This window comes from Setaria viridis, chromosome 5, assembly GCF_005286985.2.
Source record: "Setaria viridis chromosome 5, Setaria_viridis_v4.0, whole genome shotgun sequence".
In the NCBI taxonomy this organism is placed as follows: Eukaryota; Viridiplantae; Streptophyta; class Magnoliopsida; order Poales; family Poaceae; genus Setaria; species Setaria viridis.
Window position 1 is genome coordinate 40,810,678 of NC_048267.2, and position 17,581 is coordinate 40,828,258.

Genomic DNA, 17,581 nt, shown 5'->3' on the forward strand with positions numbered 1-17,581 from the left:
TAGCAATGCTACTATATCAGAATACGTCACATAAGAATAATGAACAAATATGATAACTGCAAATTTATATAAAAATATAACAACAACTATTGTTAAGATGCAATAAAAATGTGAAAAGAACAAAATAGGCTAGAGGGGCATAATTTGGGCGAATGGTTATATCTCTAGACGAGTGGAATGGTCAGGAAGATGACCACTGCCGTGGAACGCATTGATCAATGTTCAATATGAACATCTGAAATTCGTTTTCGAACCGAAAGAAAGCTACACGTCTACATGGCGACATCCTTTTTCTTTTTCGAGCTGTACCTGTCAACGTCCGGTGATCTGGAAGACGGCGGGGCCCGAACATGTACGCTGTCGACCCTGGACACCGTACAGCTAGCTTTCTCCGGTTCCCTGGCCCAACCGACCGAATTTAACAAAACAGGAACGCCATTTCCATTTGCATCTTTTCTTCTCTTTTTGAAATGGTGGATGGATAGGATCTCAGATTTCTCGAACAAAAGATCAAAAGGGAAGAGATGAAGATGATAGATCGGCCAGCACGGCTGCCAGATGCATAAAAAGGGCAGTGATACGCGCACATGGAGGAGGGGAGGGCACAGCCCGGCGAATCGCCAAGTCCACCGGCTCCTCCCTCGGAATCAACGCAGCCGAGAGCAACCGCTCCGATCGAACTGGCCGGCTACTCGAGCCGAGGGAGCCCCCGGATTTTACCAAAACGCCCACGCCCCGGCTCCTTTTTTTCCCGAACCCACCCTCCCCGATTCAAACCGTCGCCGCCGTCGCCGAGTGAGTCGCGACTCCCCCAGCGGCGGCCTGCGACCACCCCGTTCCCACCCCGTCGCGTCTCCGGGAAACCGCATTTGCTTTGCGCCCGTCCCCTCCCCCTCGCAGAGGTCCGAGAGCTGAGCTGCCCCGGGCGGGTGGGTCGTCGTCCGCCCGTGCTGCGGCGGGGGCGGCGGTTACGACGCGGAGAATTCCGGCACGGGATGCCGCGATCCCCGCAGTGATGTGCGGATCGGAGCATGGGTGTGACCCCGCCGGGAGGTAGCGGCTACTGGCGGAGGACTAGGAGCGGGAGCTGCGGACGCCACGATGTACATCGCGCGGGAGGCTACCAAGGTCTCGATTCGCCGGGCACTCACCCGTATTCGGTATGCTAGCTATTTGCTTGTCGAGTTTTCCTGATTGGTGTCTGCGCCGCGCAGCTATGGAGGAAGGTGAGCGCGGAGACGACGGCGGAGCTGCAGCTTCTGCTCGAGAAGTGGCAGTTGCTCCTTGCAGGATTGGTGTTCCAGGTGAGCTTCTCAATCGATCTCGTTTAATTTTATCTCAAGTGTCTATAATTACGAGACTGTGGGCTGTGGTGTAGTCTGCTGTTAGAATTTTCGGGTTGCAGATGGTTCACACTTTTTCCTTTTTTGAATTTTAGTTACCTCTGTATTGTGTGCTTGCTGCTAAACTTAGTGTTCGTCTGCTCGATTAGGGGCTGTCACCAATCCTATGATGATTCATCTCGAGGGTGTTGTCAGTTCGACTGAGAATATTCCCACTGCGGTTTATGCTAACTTGTGTTGTGACTGACCAAACATTTATGCGGACACTAAGCTCTTTTAGATTTATATCAATATATGCATGGTGATTTCTTGTTGATCAGTGCGAGTATCTTTTTGTTTTTTATTCCACCCTTATGTACCCTTCTTTGCATTTTTTCTAAAGCCTGGGCAAACACAAACGTAAAGGTATAAAGATTACCCATCTCGCCCGCTCGTTATCAGAAGCTTGTGATTTACTTTTTCATGCAGCAAGTCAAGGAAAAAACATAGTAGAAACAAGTATGCTGTGAATTTTGTCTTTGATGTGCCTTCTGTGTATGGACTGAGCTACTAATATATATGGCATGTTGATATCGATATCTGAGATTTCACATGGGTGGCAGAAACGCGGGCTAGCTCTTTATTCAAATCATTGTCCAAGTTTTGTGCATGGTTACGTTATTACTCCAAGAAAATATGTTACATAAATTACCCTTTTATATTAGCATAGATTCTTCAAGTCTTTATATCTTTAAAATTTCTTCGAAAAATTATAATGCACGAACTACGTAGTTAGCAGGGTAACTAAAGTCTTGTTGAAACTATTTTTGTTCTGCATATAATCTGGGCCCTTTGCCATCTTTCTTTTAGTTAGGAGAATCCTTTGCAGACTTTTATTGTAACAAATAATACATCCCTCATGTAAGCTTTATAGGAAAGGAAATAGCAGTCGTAGACAGCAACAGAGATACCGCAATAACAGTGCTACCTATTGACACTTAAAGTAACTGCATAAACATACTATTTGATGCCCTCCAATCTCTTTTAGGATAACACTGGCATTTTGCGCTCATGATCAAATATGATGTGTCCTGGCAATCTACCTCGGCTGATGTAATTTATCCTTTCTCTTTCTGGAGCATTCATTGTAGGCGATTCTAAAGCTTTTAAATCTCTTTATTCCTTTATTATATTACTCAGGCCTTTCGTGCTAGCCCGATCTATGTGTAGCTTGTCCAAGCAATCCACCTCCCACAATTTTCTTGTGCTTCTATCATTAAATCAGCCAAGAACTTTGCAATCTCTTTTATCGTTTTTTTCGCAGTTGTGCTTCTGTAGTATAACTGTCTTGCACTTTGTTTCATTAGATGAGCCAAGAGCTTTGTAGAAATCACTAGACACTGGGTTTTTCTCTGTGTACAGTTGGTAGAGAAGGAAACTAGTGACTTGTTTTTTTAGATGGCTTGATAAGCTGCAAAGAAACAGGCCAATTGTCTGCTAATACAAAGTCTTTTAGGGTTCTCCATTCAGAGTTTGCCAAAAGTTCCTAATATCTGAATTTCCATCATTCTGCATTGTCTTCTCAAGATTTACTTGTTAACATATTTTTATCAGTTCAATAATGGATGATTTTGGAGATTCATGCAATCATTTTGCCTATAACTAGTACATTCATGGATTGGCTGCTCGAGGAGTACATTACTTGCACCGGCCCGGACCTCTGCTCCAGGACTTGGGATTTTTGGCCCTTCCGGTATGTCATCTGCTTTTATCCAGTTCTTGTTAATAAAGGAATACAAGGCACTGATTTCTTTTGTCCCATTGGTGGCACATCTCCATATGGTAGGAACTTGGCCGAGAGAAAGGTTATCTTAGCGAGAGCGTATTCACGTTCATCTTCATTTCCTTTCTGTTGGTAGGTTACCTTTTACTTCACAATTTTTCTATTTGTAGTTGATTACTTGTACCAAGAATGTGACCATGTTTAATACTGTGAATTAAACAACACATTATGCAATTGATCTCATTGGCATTAAAAATCTGAAGTGATGGTTATTTAGATGGATGTGTTAAAAGACTTTGTGACATGAAGACAAACGGTCAGTCAATCGGTGTATGGAATTATTGGAATCTCCACCATGAGTGGCCTTTAGATATATTGGAGCTCTCATTTAATTTCAATGTTGTGTTAACTGTTAAGGTTAGAAAATAGAGGTTTCATGTGGATTATCCATGTCTAAACTAACAAAAATGTTTGTTTCGTGATGCTTTGTTGGACTGCCATCCTGTAAAATAAAGAATTTGTGCAAATTACCTTTTGGACCTGTTTCTGTAATCTGCTCTTTCATGCATTGCATACTTTCTGAATTGTTTAATGCTTATTTTCTATAGTGATCGATCATATGCTAGGATTACGAGCTATTCAGCCTTGACCATTTGTCTATGGTATTGCAGTGGAGTTTTCACCCTTTTATTTATCATAGCAAACGTTTCTACACTGTTCTTCTGTGGCGAAGGGTGCTGGCATTTTTAGTAGTAAGTGTGGCTGTCTTACTTTGATGGTGTTCAGATTTATATCCGTGTTCAACAAGCGATCATAATTTCCTGTACAGGCTTCGCAGTTTTTACGGATTATCACATTCTACTCCACTCAACTTCCTGGTCCAAATTATCACTGTCGTGAGGTAACCTTGATTTCTCATTCTGTCCAAAGCATATACTCGTGAACACTATTGCTAAAGTAGTTATTTGATACCATTCATAGGGCTCAAAACTTGCCACTCTTCCACCACCAAACAATGCACTCGAAGTGCTCCTTATTAACTGTAAGTCTTCTATTGTTGGCTTACTCTTGTGGGTGGAAAGTTCTCTTGATTCAAATTGTTCTTTGCAGTTCCTCATGGAGTGCTTTTTGGTTGTGGTGATCTGATATTCTCATCTCACATGATCTTTACCCTAGTGTTTGTGCGCACATACCATAAATATGGATCAAACAGGTACCAAAATCTAGCCAGTCATGTGTGTCCCTCTCTGTGTCTTGCATAGTTGCGTGTAATTTGCGTGACAAGTTTCATACCAGTTGCCCACCAAGTCAACCCTGTTCACACGTTCTTGTAGGTTGATTAAGCTCCTTGCTTGGCTGATGGCTATAGTTCAGAGTCTTCTTATAATTGCTTCTCGCAAGCACTACACTGTGGATGTTGTTGTTGCTTGGTAGGGACGAAACTCAATTTCAGTGATATGGTTATCTTTAAGTAGCATCTACCTCCTTTTGACAGTCTCTTTCTACAGGTACACTGTTAATTTAGTTGTATTCTTTGTTGATAAGAACCTGCCAGGTACATTCTTTTACCCTCATGTAACATGCAGAACAGCCATCAACATTCTGTAACAAGCTTATCTGCCAATTCTGCAGAAATGCCAGATCGTACAAATGGGTTATCTTTGCTTCCAGTAAGCTCAAAAGATAAAGATGGCAGGATGAAGGAAGAGCTCCATAAGCTTGACAGCAGGATGAGGGATGAGGTGCATAAATTATTAAATGGAAACTCTGTCGATGCTACTGATCGGGTACTAGAACATTTCTTACCACCCCATGTTTTCTGAATTATCATAAATAGTTTGTGGTACCTTTCGATGCATGCATAATAATAAACTTAAAATGAACCACTCCATCCGTTCCAAAATGTAGGTGGTTTTAGCTTATTCTAAATATATAGATTTTGCTATGCACGTAGATATAGGATTATGTCTAGATACGTAGCAAAATGTATGTATGTAGAAAAGCCAAAACGACCTGCATTTTGAAACGGAGGGAGTAGTGATGCGAAAGCAGTGAGATATATACTACTCCCTCCGTCTCAAATTATAGGTCGTTTTGGCTTTTTTAGATTCATGGACTTTGTTATGCACTTAAAATATACCCTATGTCTAGATGCATAATAATATTATGCATCTAGAAAAGCCAAAATGACCTATAATTTGGAACGGAGGGAGTACAACATAACCCCGTGCTTTTTGGTTCCAAGTTTTCTTCATGTATCCTTTTCTGGTTATTTCAGCGACAACGAGTGCAGATGAATGGAAAGCATGGAGAAGACATGAACCACACTGTCTCTGATGCCCCTCCCACGGGTACATGATCAGCTGCTTTTCATTGTTCTATTGTCCTCAACATGGACAGGGGAATCTGCCGGGAAAAAAACTTAAAAAAGAAGAAAATTGCCTGGTGTATGATGAAAAGCTTCTCAGGTACCTGCAAGGCTGCAACATCATTTTGTTCTGCTGCTCTCTATGGCATGGTGACAGATAAATGAGGCAGTGTTGAAGTAGTGGTAGAAAATGTAAAAGGATCAGAATCTCGCGGCTTTCCTCAGATGCTGCTGCTACAGTTTTGCATTCTTCAGACCTTTTAAAACCGATGATATTAGAGAGAGAGAAATTTGATCTTTGATGTAAATATCGATTAGATTCAGCTTTAGTTCCAGCTCTAAAAAAAATATTGTCAGCTGTGGTGAATTGGTGATTGCTAATTTATGTTCATTGGTAGTAATTGTATGTGAGGCTGTGAGCAGCGCGTGGTGATTGCTTTTGTTGGAGCCCTGTGACGCCTTTGAACGAACAGCTACTTATCCGGGCAGATCGCTTCGTCTGACACGGTAGAGCCCGGGCTCACGAGAGCTGAACGCCTCACGGGTTTGGCGCTCTAAAGAAAAAGGCAGCGGACGCCGCGTGCCGCGCGCGAAGACGACGGGGATCGCCGTCGTGCTGCCGCTGCGCCTGCGCTTACCCACCCAAGCACATGCGTTCGATGCGTTCCGTGCACGGAGTTTGAGCGCATCGCCGACGTGGTGCCGCTGCGCCTGCGCTTACCCATGTCTGCAGCCGTGCAGGTGCATGCCCCGAGTATGTGCGATGCGCTCTTGCGAAGGCGGAAGCGGTATGTGCCAGTCGCGCTGCATCGCTGTCAAAGTCTACAGTCTACAACTTTACACGATGTCGCGGCAAAAGTTTCCCGTTCCTGCCGCATAGCCAATAGTTGCTGTCTATGCTTGGACACAGCACTACAGCAGGATCTGAAACTCTGAAGGAATCTCTGAATAAATGGCTTTTGTTCCTGTGCTACTTCTACTGTGCAATTGCCAAAATGTTGCGTAACTTCGCAAGTACATCTTTGAAGATCCATCTGAAATGTCATGCGATTAAGTGATGATTGCAGCAGCTCGGGTACACCATCTTCCTTGAATCGCGCGAGCTGCATGTGACTCGAAGCAGCCCCTGCCCCACATTTGGCTATTTGGAGTGCTTCGATAGCCTGGTCATTTAAACTTAAGAAATCCACGAAATGATGTTGCCGGGTACGACAATCCAGAATGGAGCAATTGACTATTTGCCATCATCCCCGATGGCGCCGCACTCCCAATCCTTCCCTCTCCGGTGATAAGGGTTTGTATTCAAGTACTTCAGGATCCACCAGAAGCGAGAAGCCTATCCTGTAGCTTTCCCCTGTTTGGGATGCAAGAATTCTGTCGTGGACAACCTGCAGTCTCCAGTCTCCAGTCTCCTGCACATGTCTGAATAAAGGAAATTCGGCGACAGTCGTGCCTCTTGGCTATCCCGTTTTATGAATTGCAAGATTAAACTATACATAGTATGATGTACGAAGATGGGGAAGTTATGATAAGCCACTCACCAAAAATTTGCTCAAATCACGAAAACATGAAAAAAAGAATGAAGTACGAGATCTTCCATTCCCCGATTTCGCAACCACTTGCAAATGTGCACCCAATCTTTACAGAATAACCTGCGTTCCATTTTTTTTTTGCGGCATGTGCCATCGTACTCTCACAAAATTAACACCACCCTTCACCACACCCAAGCAACTCCATTCAAATCTTCAGTTCTGCTCATGCCCATCCAGTTTGCGCTCTGACACTCGCCCATACTTCATCAGTCTTGGATCTGGAGCTTTTATTTGAACAATGCGCACCAAGAGTCATCCAGGAACATTGAAGTGGAAGAGCCAGGATATAACGAATGCAAACACCATGCAAGCTAGGAGGAAGTTGAGGAACCGGTGCCCTTGCCAAAACCTCCGGGGCTCGCTGGCTGTTGCCTGGGCAGCCGCGGTGCTGCTTGATTCATTCCACTGCTCGATGAAGTCCATATCACTGAAACCTGCCACGTTGCATGCAGCTGAGCCACAGATTTCGCAGATCCTAAGACAATGAAAGAGGAGATGGAGCCACTTAAAACAAATCCTTGCTTATATTCAGATAATATGTTATGAATGCAAATTTACTTGAACGACACTAATGCAACACATTTAATAATGACTAACTACTCGAATATAAAGGATAGCATGCAAAACAAAGCGTTAATATGATACAAAGCAATAATCAGCGCAAGCAGAATTTCAATTCAATCGGACCTAGGCCTAATTTCAGCTGAACACCAATTAAGGAAGAGCAAATTCTGAATTAGAAGAACAAAGTTACGTTTTGTGATTTTGTAAAGATACTGAAGCATCTTTGTGTTTTTAAAATCATGACTCAGTTTAATACTTCCCATGGTTACCTCATTGCAGATGATTAAACATGAGTGGTCAAGAAGGTGCCTAATGATATCATTCATAAGAATATGAACTCACTACCATAACTTTCATCAATTTTGAAATAACTTAAAGGTTTACATAATATAGCATCATTTCAAACCCTACCTTTACAATTTTTTTACTCAAACAACTTCCGATTACTCCCTTAGTTCAAAAATACAAGGAGTATATTGTTTGGCAAAAGACACTTTTTATAAAATTTGACACCCAATTAGTCACATAATAAGTATGTACTAATGTATAAAAATTATACAATTAGATTAGTATTTCAAATTCTTACACATTATATTGAGTTTTGTTGCTATAAGTGATATATATTGTGAGAAAATAATGGTCAAATTCTGTGCTTGAAGACCAAGTGTAAATACTGCAAAAAAGATTAAAAACCTTGCTATAACATCTTGACAATAAAGCAACTGAAATATGTACGTTACATTGTAAAGAAAGCTGTCCCTCCAATTCATCTGGATGCTTGCATTTGAATTGAAGGGGTACTTGATCTATCCTTTTTTCTTGAACACTTGGCACTCAAAGAGTCTCATAATTGTTGTATCTTCAAGATGATAGCTTGGTGCAAAGTTATTTTCATATATGTTTGATCGACACACATGGCTGATGAAAAAACTGAGAGTGGACAGGAGAAAGCTAAGAAATAAGGCACTACTGATGTAGCTTTAGGTTCCCATTTCAAGCATGGTGCCTTTACCCATCACCTTCCACTTCCCCACTTCATTTTGACTATAATTATCAACTAGAAATATTTTCTTCATGTACCTGATGTGGGAAAAACCGCACTTGTCACTCTTTACAATTTATTGAATTAAGCATATTCTGAATAACGTTCGACACTGAAAAGCACAGCTGCTGAGCAATTTTACAGATTCAGTAACCTGTGCTGCTTATAGCGTTCACCCTATGTGGAATTCTAAGACTAAACGAATTCTTTAGAAAACAATTCTGCAATAAGATGTTGACCGAAAAGACCATCTCTCCCCTAACATGAAGATGCTAATCACTTGGCACACCGATTTGCAGTGAAGTATGACAGGTTGCTGTAATTTTCATGAAGTATACACTTCCAGTGGAAGCTAACACGATGGTACCAGTACCACAATAACAAAAAAGACTTCCACATTCGAGGATCAAGAGAATTACACAAGAATCTGGAAGAGAAAGCCAGACCAAAAGAGGGAATCCCACTTTATCGACTCTCCAATGTTCCATCATATGGCCATTCCAAAGCCCTTCTGTAACCTACGAATCAACGGATTCCACTTTATCCTTTCCTCGCCCATCTCCTTGAAACCTTTATAACCCACCTAACTAAAGCAAAATAGCAATTTCCTGCTACAGAACTTAACCACGTGTTCACAAACTATTGATTTTTTTTGCACAGAGGTTTATATCCTAAACAATAATGCCAGGCTTGCAGTTGCAACGAACTCGTAACACAAGAAAACATTTTAATTCTTGCAGACTGTAAACTTGCTTGACATGTAATGGCAATCATGCAAAGCGATTTGTGTATGGAAATAGCAGCTGGTGGACTTACTTGTTGCCTCTGATCTTGAACCAGGTCTCCGCGCACTGTTTGTGGGCGCGGGAGAGGTCGTTCTTGCAGGAGCAACCGAGCACGATGCCGGCGCCGGACTCGGCGGCGGCGCTGTCAAGACCGAGGTGGCAGATGCGGCAGTTCCTCTCGGCCTTGTCCGGGCTAGCCTTGGTGATCTCGGCCAGCCCCGCCTCCAGGTCGACGACGTCGTCCAGCGAGCACTCCGACACACACGACTTCCTGGGACGCTCGGCCGCGCCCCCGCCGCCGGCACTGGCGCCGGCGTCGCAGCCGATGGACGCGGGCGTGGAGGCGGAGCCCTGCCGGGAGTGCGAGTGCCAGGACCGGTCCTCGGCGTCGGAGAAGCGCTGGCTCCGCTCCTCCTCGTTCGAGCTCTCCTCCGCGAGCCGCCGCCCGCTGCCGCTCGCGCGGCCCCGCTCCACGCCAGGCTCGACGGTGGTGGTGGTGGCGGCGGCGGCGGCGGCGGTGATCGCCGATTGCTCGCTGTCGTTCACCATGGCCACCAAGAAACCTACGGAACGAATTCGAGGAACGGAAAGGAATCACTCAGATTGCCCACGCATCTACTCCCGGCCGGAGCAAATTGGGAAGGGAGCAAACAAGAAACGCCGAAAGCGCGCAGTAAATACCACTCCCGCAGGTCACCCGAATCGGCGTCCAAGAAACCAAACGGGAATCCTCAGCTCAATGCGGCCGATCACGGGAAGAAGCCAGGCAGCAAAAAAAGTCCAGAGCGGGTGGAGGCTACACGCCTACACGCTACAGAGAATTGGAAAAACGGAGGTCGCTGAAAGATTGGTTTTTCAAGTGACCCCTCGAAGATCCATAGCCGTGGACCGCGGCAGATAAAACAAAACAGAAGAGGCGAGGAGAGAGGGAAGCGGAAGGAGTAAGGTTGCTCTACACTTCGGCACTTCCGTGGTGGGCGGAAGAGAGAAGGGGAAAGAAAAGACTTCGCCGTGGCTGTTGTCGGGGAAGGGAAGAGAGCAGGCGGGAGAGGAGAAGAGAGGGAGCCGGGATGGAGTGGGGACGTGGAGTAGACGAGTTGTACAAGGGCGAGACTGTCATGTGAGGTGCTTGGGAGTCAGCAACAAGCCAGCGATCGTTCATCAACTCTAATCCGGTGGTACGAAATGGTCACTACTCCGTACTCACTAGTCTAGTGCTGGCACCCACAACTACGACAACAGCAGCAGCAGTAGGTGGTTGCATGAATGAGCACACGACATTACCAGTACCAGGCCGTGCAACTGATTACCGACGAACATGAGAACATCATCAGGTGATGTATCCGGGTACGTTTGTCGGTAACCAGCAATCACTAACCAGCGGCGTCGTACGGTACAATTCATGGCCTGAACAGCGAATTTGGTGTCGAATTCTAAAATCTCTCTGAAGCCCCTTGCCCCCGTGATGGCTTGATGATCCAACAGTTCAACAACCGGCGAGACCCAAAGACACACATCACGCAGCACGGCCGGCTGTTGGAAGGCACGAAAGGAACACCCCCACGGAGTCCATGGCACCAAAACACCACGGCGAGCTAATAAAACGCCATCGCCCGCTCGAGCATGGCGTCCGTTCCGCCGCCTGCGCCAGCTTTGAGCGAGGGTGACAGGTAATTAGTGGGCGTTTGGTTCCTTTTGCTTATTTTTAGCACGTATCACATCGAATATTTAGATACTAATAAGGAGTATTAAATGTAGACTATTTACAAAATCCATTACATAAGTGGAAACTAAACGGCGAGATGAATCTATTAAGCCTAATTAATCCATCATTAGCAAATGTTTACTGTAGCAACACATTATCAAATCATGAACTAATTAGGCTTAATAGATTCGTCTCGCCGTTTAGCCTCCACTTATGTAATGGGTTTTGTAAATAGTCTACGTTTAATACTCTTAATTAGTATCTAAACATTCGATGTGACAGGTGTTAAAAATAATTCAGGGAACCAAACGCCCCTTAATCTCTCCTTGGCGACCGGCGCCGCCGCCACCTCAGGCAGGGAGAGGACCATCCGGCACCGGCAGTCGGCAGCTACTACTACGGCGACACCGCGGCCGGCACGATCTAGATTCGACGCTACCGCGAGATATTTCGGGCGAGCTCTTTGCTCTGTGCCTGCTCGCGCTGGGAATCAATCGGTCCTCTATGCTTTCCACGCCGCGGGCTCTTTTTCCTCGTGTTCTTTGCGTGACGGGGATTGATAGACATCAGGAGTCCCCGCGCCTGGCGCCTGCGGTCGCGCGGTCGGCCTCTGGGTCTCCCGTGCATCCTGCCGCCGGTGGTCGGGAGCACTCAAGCTCAAGCTCTCCAGCAACAATCTTTCACGTGACTCCAGCAGTGGATTCTGAGAGCTGGAAACAGAAGAAATTGTATTCCTATTTTTTTATTTATTAGAAAAAACACTGACGCGTGCGTCACATTGCCTGTCCGGCTGATTCATCGGCAGATGTTTGACCGACAGTCAACGGCACTGACGGTCAACAGTGCCTGCCTGCCACTGCCGGGTGACCGCGCGGAACGGATTCGAAGCTATCCGCTGCCATCAGCGGAGCGCGGCGTGGCCTCGGCAGCTGGCAGAAACGCCGGCTGGCCCGGTCAGTCGGCGGTTCTTGTTTGGTACTAGAAGAAACGTTTCCAGGCTCCAGCCAACCGAGCGAAACAGCCTGCGTCCATGGCTCATCAGATCATCACAACTGGACAGATCAAATATAAAGTACTACAGACTACAGAGCAAGGGCAATGCTAATCCAGAATAAAGAAAGAAAGAAGGTACATTGCAGCTGAAGGGAGGAAAGAGAGGGTCTCGTGATCTCGATCCTGGCCTAGCAGTAGCATCGTAGTGGTAGTAGCTTGACTGCTCGAGCATGGGTGCAGATGCTACCCCAAAACTAACACATGCAGGATGCAAGAAAAGGCAGGACCGCAGAGGAATCTAGCTAGGGAGATCAAATCATCAAGGCCGGCTTTGCCCAAAACTAATCCGACCAACACGCCCATCAGGCCCAAGGAGACACTATTCAATCATCACCTAATCGAAATCCTAACTAACAGACCCCATAATTTCCCGATGCGCCGAGCTGTTCCCGATCAGCAACCATGGCACGATGGCCGGGCCCCCATGATGGACAGAATCTTCAGTCTCCACATCGGCACACACATGCATCCTACAACTCAGCGTGGGGTCGCCAGGTCCATCACCTGGTGGCAATGGGCCAATGGCAACCGGCACGGCACGTTCCTGCAACCTCCATCACCCAAAGGGCTGTAAACAACTGCATCCAAGGAGCAGCAGCTCAAAAAGGGTGAAGGAAAGTCCTGCCTAATCTGAATAGCTCAGAGCAGGCATTTCATAGGATTACTAGGTGCCAAATTGTCCAAACTCAAGCATTAGCAAAGGAACAATCTTGCAGTGCACATCCACTAAAACCACGTGCTTGTCTAAGCTCATGTTTAGCTGCATGTACAGCTAGGTGTCGGCTGCAGGCACACAAAAGCTGCAGAAACACCATAAACCCAGATAGCAACAGGAGAGGCCAAGGGCGATATACTACAGGATGCAACCCTAAAGCCTACCAGAGACAACAAAGAGAGGATGCCACAGTTCATACAGATATTGCTCATGCAGTAACTGATAAAGATTAGACGACAACTAAAGGATACTTACTGCTCAGAAGGAATGCAATTAGAGTCAGGCATCACAGCAGAACTACAAGGATGAAGGGAAAATGGAAATCACCACCAGATATAGAACAAACGCTTAGTCATGAGAAAGCGAGGTTATGCCGACATTTATGAATGAGATTGGTCCTGGAGGGCATCACATGGTCCCAAATAGGAACTTGAAAGCGAGACAACTTTGAGTCTATCCTGATAATGCAAACCAGAATATGCAATCTAATCAAAGCAAGACTAACCAACTACCAACCTGCATGATTGCGCTAACAAATTATCACACAAAGATAACCAGAGCATTTCATCTTTGATAAAGATGAGTCATATTCCTACTGCCTTCGACAAGTGTCATGAGGAAGACAGGAATCTAGCTTTTCACAAGACTATGGTGACACTGAAGGAAAATTGATCTCGGGCAAAGGATGACTTGTACAGGAACACCAAAAAGGCATGATACTACAGTTGCTGCCACCACTATCATTTAGGATTCATATACTTTCTTACACGATGTAATGCTTACTAACTTTATGCAAAGCAAGAAGTAAAAGTGTCACAAGATTTAACATGGTACTCCAAAGCAATTCAAATGCAATAAGGTAATGTGCCTAATCTGTTTCAATTCAACAAAACAAAATGGAGTATCTGTGTTTACTGTTTCCAGAAGAAAACACTGCACAATGAACAAACTGCCACATTTCATGAAGTATATAGCATAAAACTCCCAACAGAGGAACACACACAATTGCACCCTCTTATTCACCATTTGTAACTAAAAATTGTCATGAATAAATAACATAATACGGTTTTTGCTAATACCATACGTCTGTTTAAAACCAACATTCAGTAATGCTCCCAAACATATCAATCAGACATTACATAAACATCTTATAGCAAATTATACCTTTTAAAGGAAAAACGTGAATTTTCATATTTGTGCATGCAGATATTAAAACATCTTCGAAGCACCTTTCTCATAGCACCTTTACAAACAAAATAACACAAAAAGGGTATGAATAGCATACATCTTACATCAGATCCTATGCGAAGGAAAAGTATATCTCTTCATTGAGACATTGACGAAAACCATAATATTTGTGAGCATAGTATCTTTCTACTTCAGACGCTATGTGGATTACACAGATGCCACAGTGAGATTTGTTGTTGCCTTAAACTAGTGCGCACCACAAATGATAGCCGGGATGGTAAGAGACAATTTGTATGACAGTCGCAACAAACAAATTCAAGTAAACCGTATGCAAACTTGAACTGTCGTCCATAAAACAACTAGATAGTCATAACCTAGCGGCTAGTGGGGAAAATAACAAACAGGCAATAAAATAGCATGCATACGATAATAAAATCAACAACTTCAACAAACAAAATAAATATTTGGACAATTGACATCACATGCACAATGTTTATCAAAACATTGCTCCAGTACTAGTTTATAGTTATACTGTCTCTGCAGCAGAACCATTCTAGAATGGTCAGATATTAGGCTATTAGCAATTCACTTTTTTGGGGGAAGGGGGCACTGGTGCACTGGGGACCTTTTACACCACCTGAATTTGATTGACAGGGAACGAACCCAGGCAATATGCTCCCTAGTAGCTTCCTCCAATCAAGCTAAGCTCGAATCTCCTAATTCAGATTCAAAGATATCTTTCCATAAATGATCACAATCAGTCTATATTTGGCTACTTACATATTTTACGTCAATGCCCTGTGATGAACTGACGCCAACTATAAACATGAAATAAATGGCATGTATTTTTTTTCTATACTGCAGTAAATAACTAAACATGCCCAATAACTTAAGCAGCACATCCACGAGCAACCCAGTAAAGTACCTAATTTAGACTAACACAGCAGTATTATGGTGGAAGCACCAAAATAAATATACAGTAATGCCCACAAAAGCACATGGACAGTAATATATCGACGGTGAACCTCAGAACTATAATTAATGACTTAACATCGTTATATCTGAATCTAACAAAATAACTGCAGTATTCCAGCATGGGTGTTCATAAGATCCTAATTTGTCAGGCTGGCACCTGGCGGAGCTGACTGCAATAAGCTACTGGCATCACCGCTTTGCATACCACTTCTCATCCAGGCAATGCTGCTAATTTCTGATACCAATGAAGCAAAACTACTATTTAAAATTGGTGGATGATCTTCAAACTCATTGAACTCAGGACCCAGCAAGGAGTTCTTTCGAGGCCGCCCGTGGGCGGTGCAGCAACCATGCCCACATTTGTTTGGAACCTCAGCAGCAAAGTATGTAGGATCAGCAAACTTGAATACCTCACTTTCAGGAGTCAGAGCTTTAAGAGTTGAGTCAAACTTGAAGACAGAACTTGGTGTTTCCTGTTGGGTAGGTTCTGCATTTCCTGGATTGTACGGTCTGAAAGCACCAATCTTTGCAGCTGGTCGGGACAGGTAGGGTGGATCAACAGCTTGGGTACTATAATACTGATCTGCGACGTGCCATGCCCCAGCAGATGTTTCTGGAACTGTTTTCACAGGAGCATCCCTTACATCCATAGCGGTGAAGGAACTAAGATCCTTTGAAGGCCAAGGTTCTTTTGAAACTGCCCTGGACACCTCAGGGGTACTTCTCTCCACAGAACCACCATGTTTGCATCTACCATCGTTGCAGTATCGACGCCTCAGAGTGGAATTCCAGTGGTTCTTGATAGCATTGTCGGTTCTCCCATCCAAAAGCTTTGCGATACATGCCCACTTGTTCCCATGGATAGCATGAGCAGCAATTATAATCCGGTCCTCCTCTTCTGCAGCCAAAGATCACATGTTTAACACGCAGATATGACATATATAGGCATATAAGATTCGTAGGAACAACAGAATGTACCATGTATCAAGTCCATAAGGGCAATAAAAAATCAGCATAGCCACTTAGATATCACAAATGCAAAAGTTTCAGGTCATGGTTAGGTCTTGGTACATTTCTCATGCCATGGGCTAAAAATAGCAATGTAAAGATGAAAAGAGGCGGTACCGGTGAAAGGCTTGCGCTTGACTTGGGGGTCGAGTTGGTTGCACCAGCGCAGGCGGCAGGACTTGCCGGAGCGGCCCGGGATTCCGCGCGCGATCAGAGTCCAGTTCCGCGCCCCGAGCTTCTCCACCAGGTTGCTCAGCACCGTGTCCTCCTCCGGGGACCAAGGCCCCCTCACCCTCTCCTCCGCGGTCGCGGTAGCCGCCGCCGACGCCGCTGCGGAATCCGCCGCGTCGCCACCAACCGAAGCACCGGAGACAGCCACCACGTCGTCGTCCTCCCCGGAAGGAGGTGGGGACGGGGGGTTGGGTTGTGGCTGGGGCTGAGGCTCGGCTAGGGTTTGCGTATCGACCTCCATGGGGGGAGGGTTGGAATGGGCGGCGTCGGCGACGGCGGGCGGATCCGATGGCGGCTCCGGCTGCGGCGCCGGCGAAACGGCAGTTTCGGGCGCCGCCGACATGGTTGCGGTGGGCAGGTTGGGCTCCGCTGCGGCGCTAGTTGGTGGGGACACACGACTGGCGAGTGTTCCGCAGGAGCGCCGCTATATTCCTGCTAGACTGACACGTTGGTCCCACTGGTCAATCTTCTCTCCTTCAGGTGGGCCGTTTCAAGGCCCTGCAAATTAGCGAGCGTATGGGCTATTTTGTTGTGTGGAGCAGTGGAGGGAAGCTTCCTTCTCTTCCTTCCTCGTCAGTTGTTGGGCCCAATCTTGTAAGGTTTGTTATTTTTCCTCTTTTTGACGTCAAAGCCTGATTTTTTTAACCAACCCATGTCACTGTTAAAGTCGGTAAAACTACGCCATCTCATGGAAAACAAAAAACGGTCAGTAAAACTGTGGGCTGCTATGCTACGCAGGAGTAGTAGGTAGGCACGCGAGGTGATGATGCATGGTATGTTACGTGCTCATGACAAGGACCACACGTACCTTCACACACTTGTGGTTGCTTCCCTTTACCACTAAAAATTGACGCGACGACAATGACTAGTGTGTAAATAAAACAACGCAGGGCATACATTTTCTCCATCAAGGTTTCTTTCACCTTGCTTCCCCCCAAGCGAGTAATCTTCGTTGCAAAAATCCATTCAAAATGGTATTTCATACATGTTCGATCACCGGTTCTTTCATTGACTTTCTAATCTAAACACACGATTGGCAACTGCTCCCTCCACCCTAAATTATATTCGTTTTAGCTTTTATAGATATATCTAGCTTGTGAGATCATCAGGTCACAGTGCAAAAGCACCTCGAGGAAGGAGAACTCTGTGTTGCTCTGCTGCTCCCTCTAGTTCAAACTACTATTCGTTATTCATTTTGATTTTTCTAGATACATAGCTTAGTTTCTTTGTAGCCACTCAGATTACGTGCA

General features: G+C 45.2%; 3 protein-coding genes across 4 annotated transcripts; 1 reads left to right on the top strand and 2 right to left on the bottom strand.

Annotated features, from left to right (window-relative positions):
* The first annotated feature begins 586 nt into the window (after window positions 1-586).
* Window positions 587-5,879, top strand: LOC117858959 (phosphatidylinositol:ceramide inositolphosphotransferase). Its single transcript, XM_034742120.2, has 12 exons — window positions 587-1,128; window positions 1,215-1,304; window positions 2,989-3,075; window positions 3,169-3,237; window positions 3,777-3,857; window positions 3,935-4,006; window positions 4,087-4,147; window positions 4,216-4,318; window positions 4,440-4,535; window positions 4,614-4,660; window positions 4,738-4,892; window positions 5,384-5,879. Exons 1-12 carry the CDS (start codon window positions 1,102-1,104, stop codon window positions 5,462-5,464), a joined length of 969 nt encoding a protein of 322 aa, XP_034598011.1. The 5' UTR covers window positions 587-1,101; the 3' UTR covers window positions 5,465-5,879.
* Window positions 5,880-7,041: 1,162 nt separating this feature from the next.
* On the bottom strand, window positions 7,042-11,072 carry LOC117858955 (uncharacterized). 2 transcript variants are annotated; one of them, XM_034742114.2, is made up of 3 exons: window positions 10,138-11,034; window positions 9,488-10,019; window positions 7,042-7,540 (listed from the first exon to the last, which is right to left on the bottom strand). In XM_034742114.2, the coding sequence occupies exons 2-3, from the start codon at window positions 10,003-10,005 to the stop codon at window positions 7,318-7,320; spliced, it is 741 nt and encodes a 246-aa protein (XP_034598005.1). In that variant the 5' UTR covers window positions 10,006-10,019; window positions 10,138-11,034; the 3' UTR covers window positions 7,042-7,317. The 2 variants fall into 2 exon arrangements, with proteins under 2 accessions (XP_034598005.1, XP_034598006.1); XM_034742115.2 differs by lacking the exon at window positions 7,042-7,540 and adding an exon at window positions 8,370-8,709 and having other exon boundaries at window positions 10,138-11,072.
* Window positions 11,073-15,027: 3,955 nt separating this feature from the next.
* Window positions 15,028-16,734, bottom strand: LOC117854568 (transcription factor MYB1). The gene is made up of 2 exons (XM_034736795.2): window positions 16,218-16,734; window positions 15,028-15,990 (listed from the first exon to the last, which is right to left on the bottom strand). The coding sequence occupies exons 1-2, from the start codon at window positions 16,672-16,674 to the stop codon at window positions 15,230-15,232; spliced, it is 1,218 nt and encodes a 405-aa protein (XP_034592686.1). The 5' UTR covers window positions 16,675-16,734; the 3' UTR covers window positions 15,028-15,229.
* Between the last annotated feature and the right edge of the window lie 847 nt (window positions 16,735-17,581).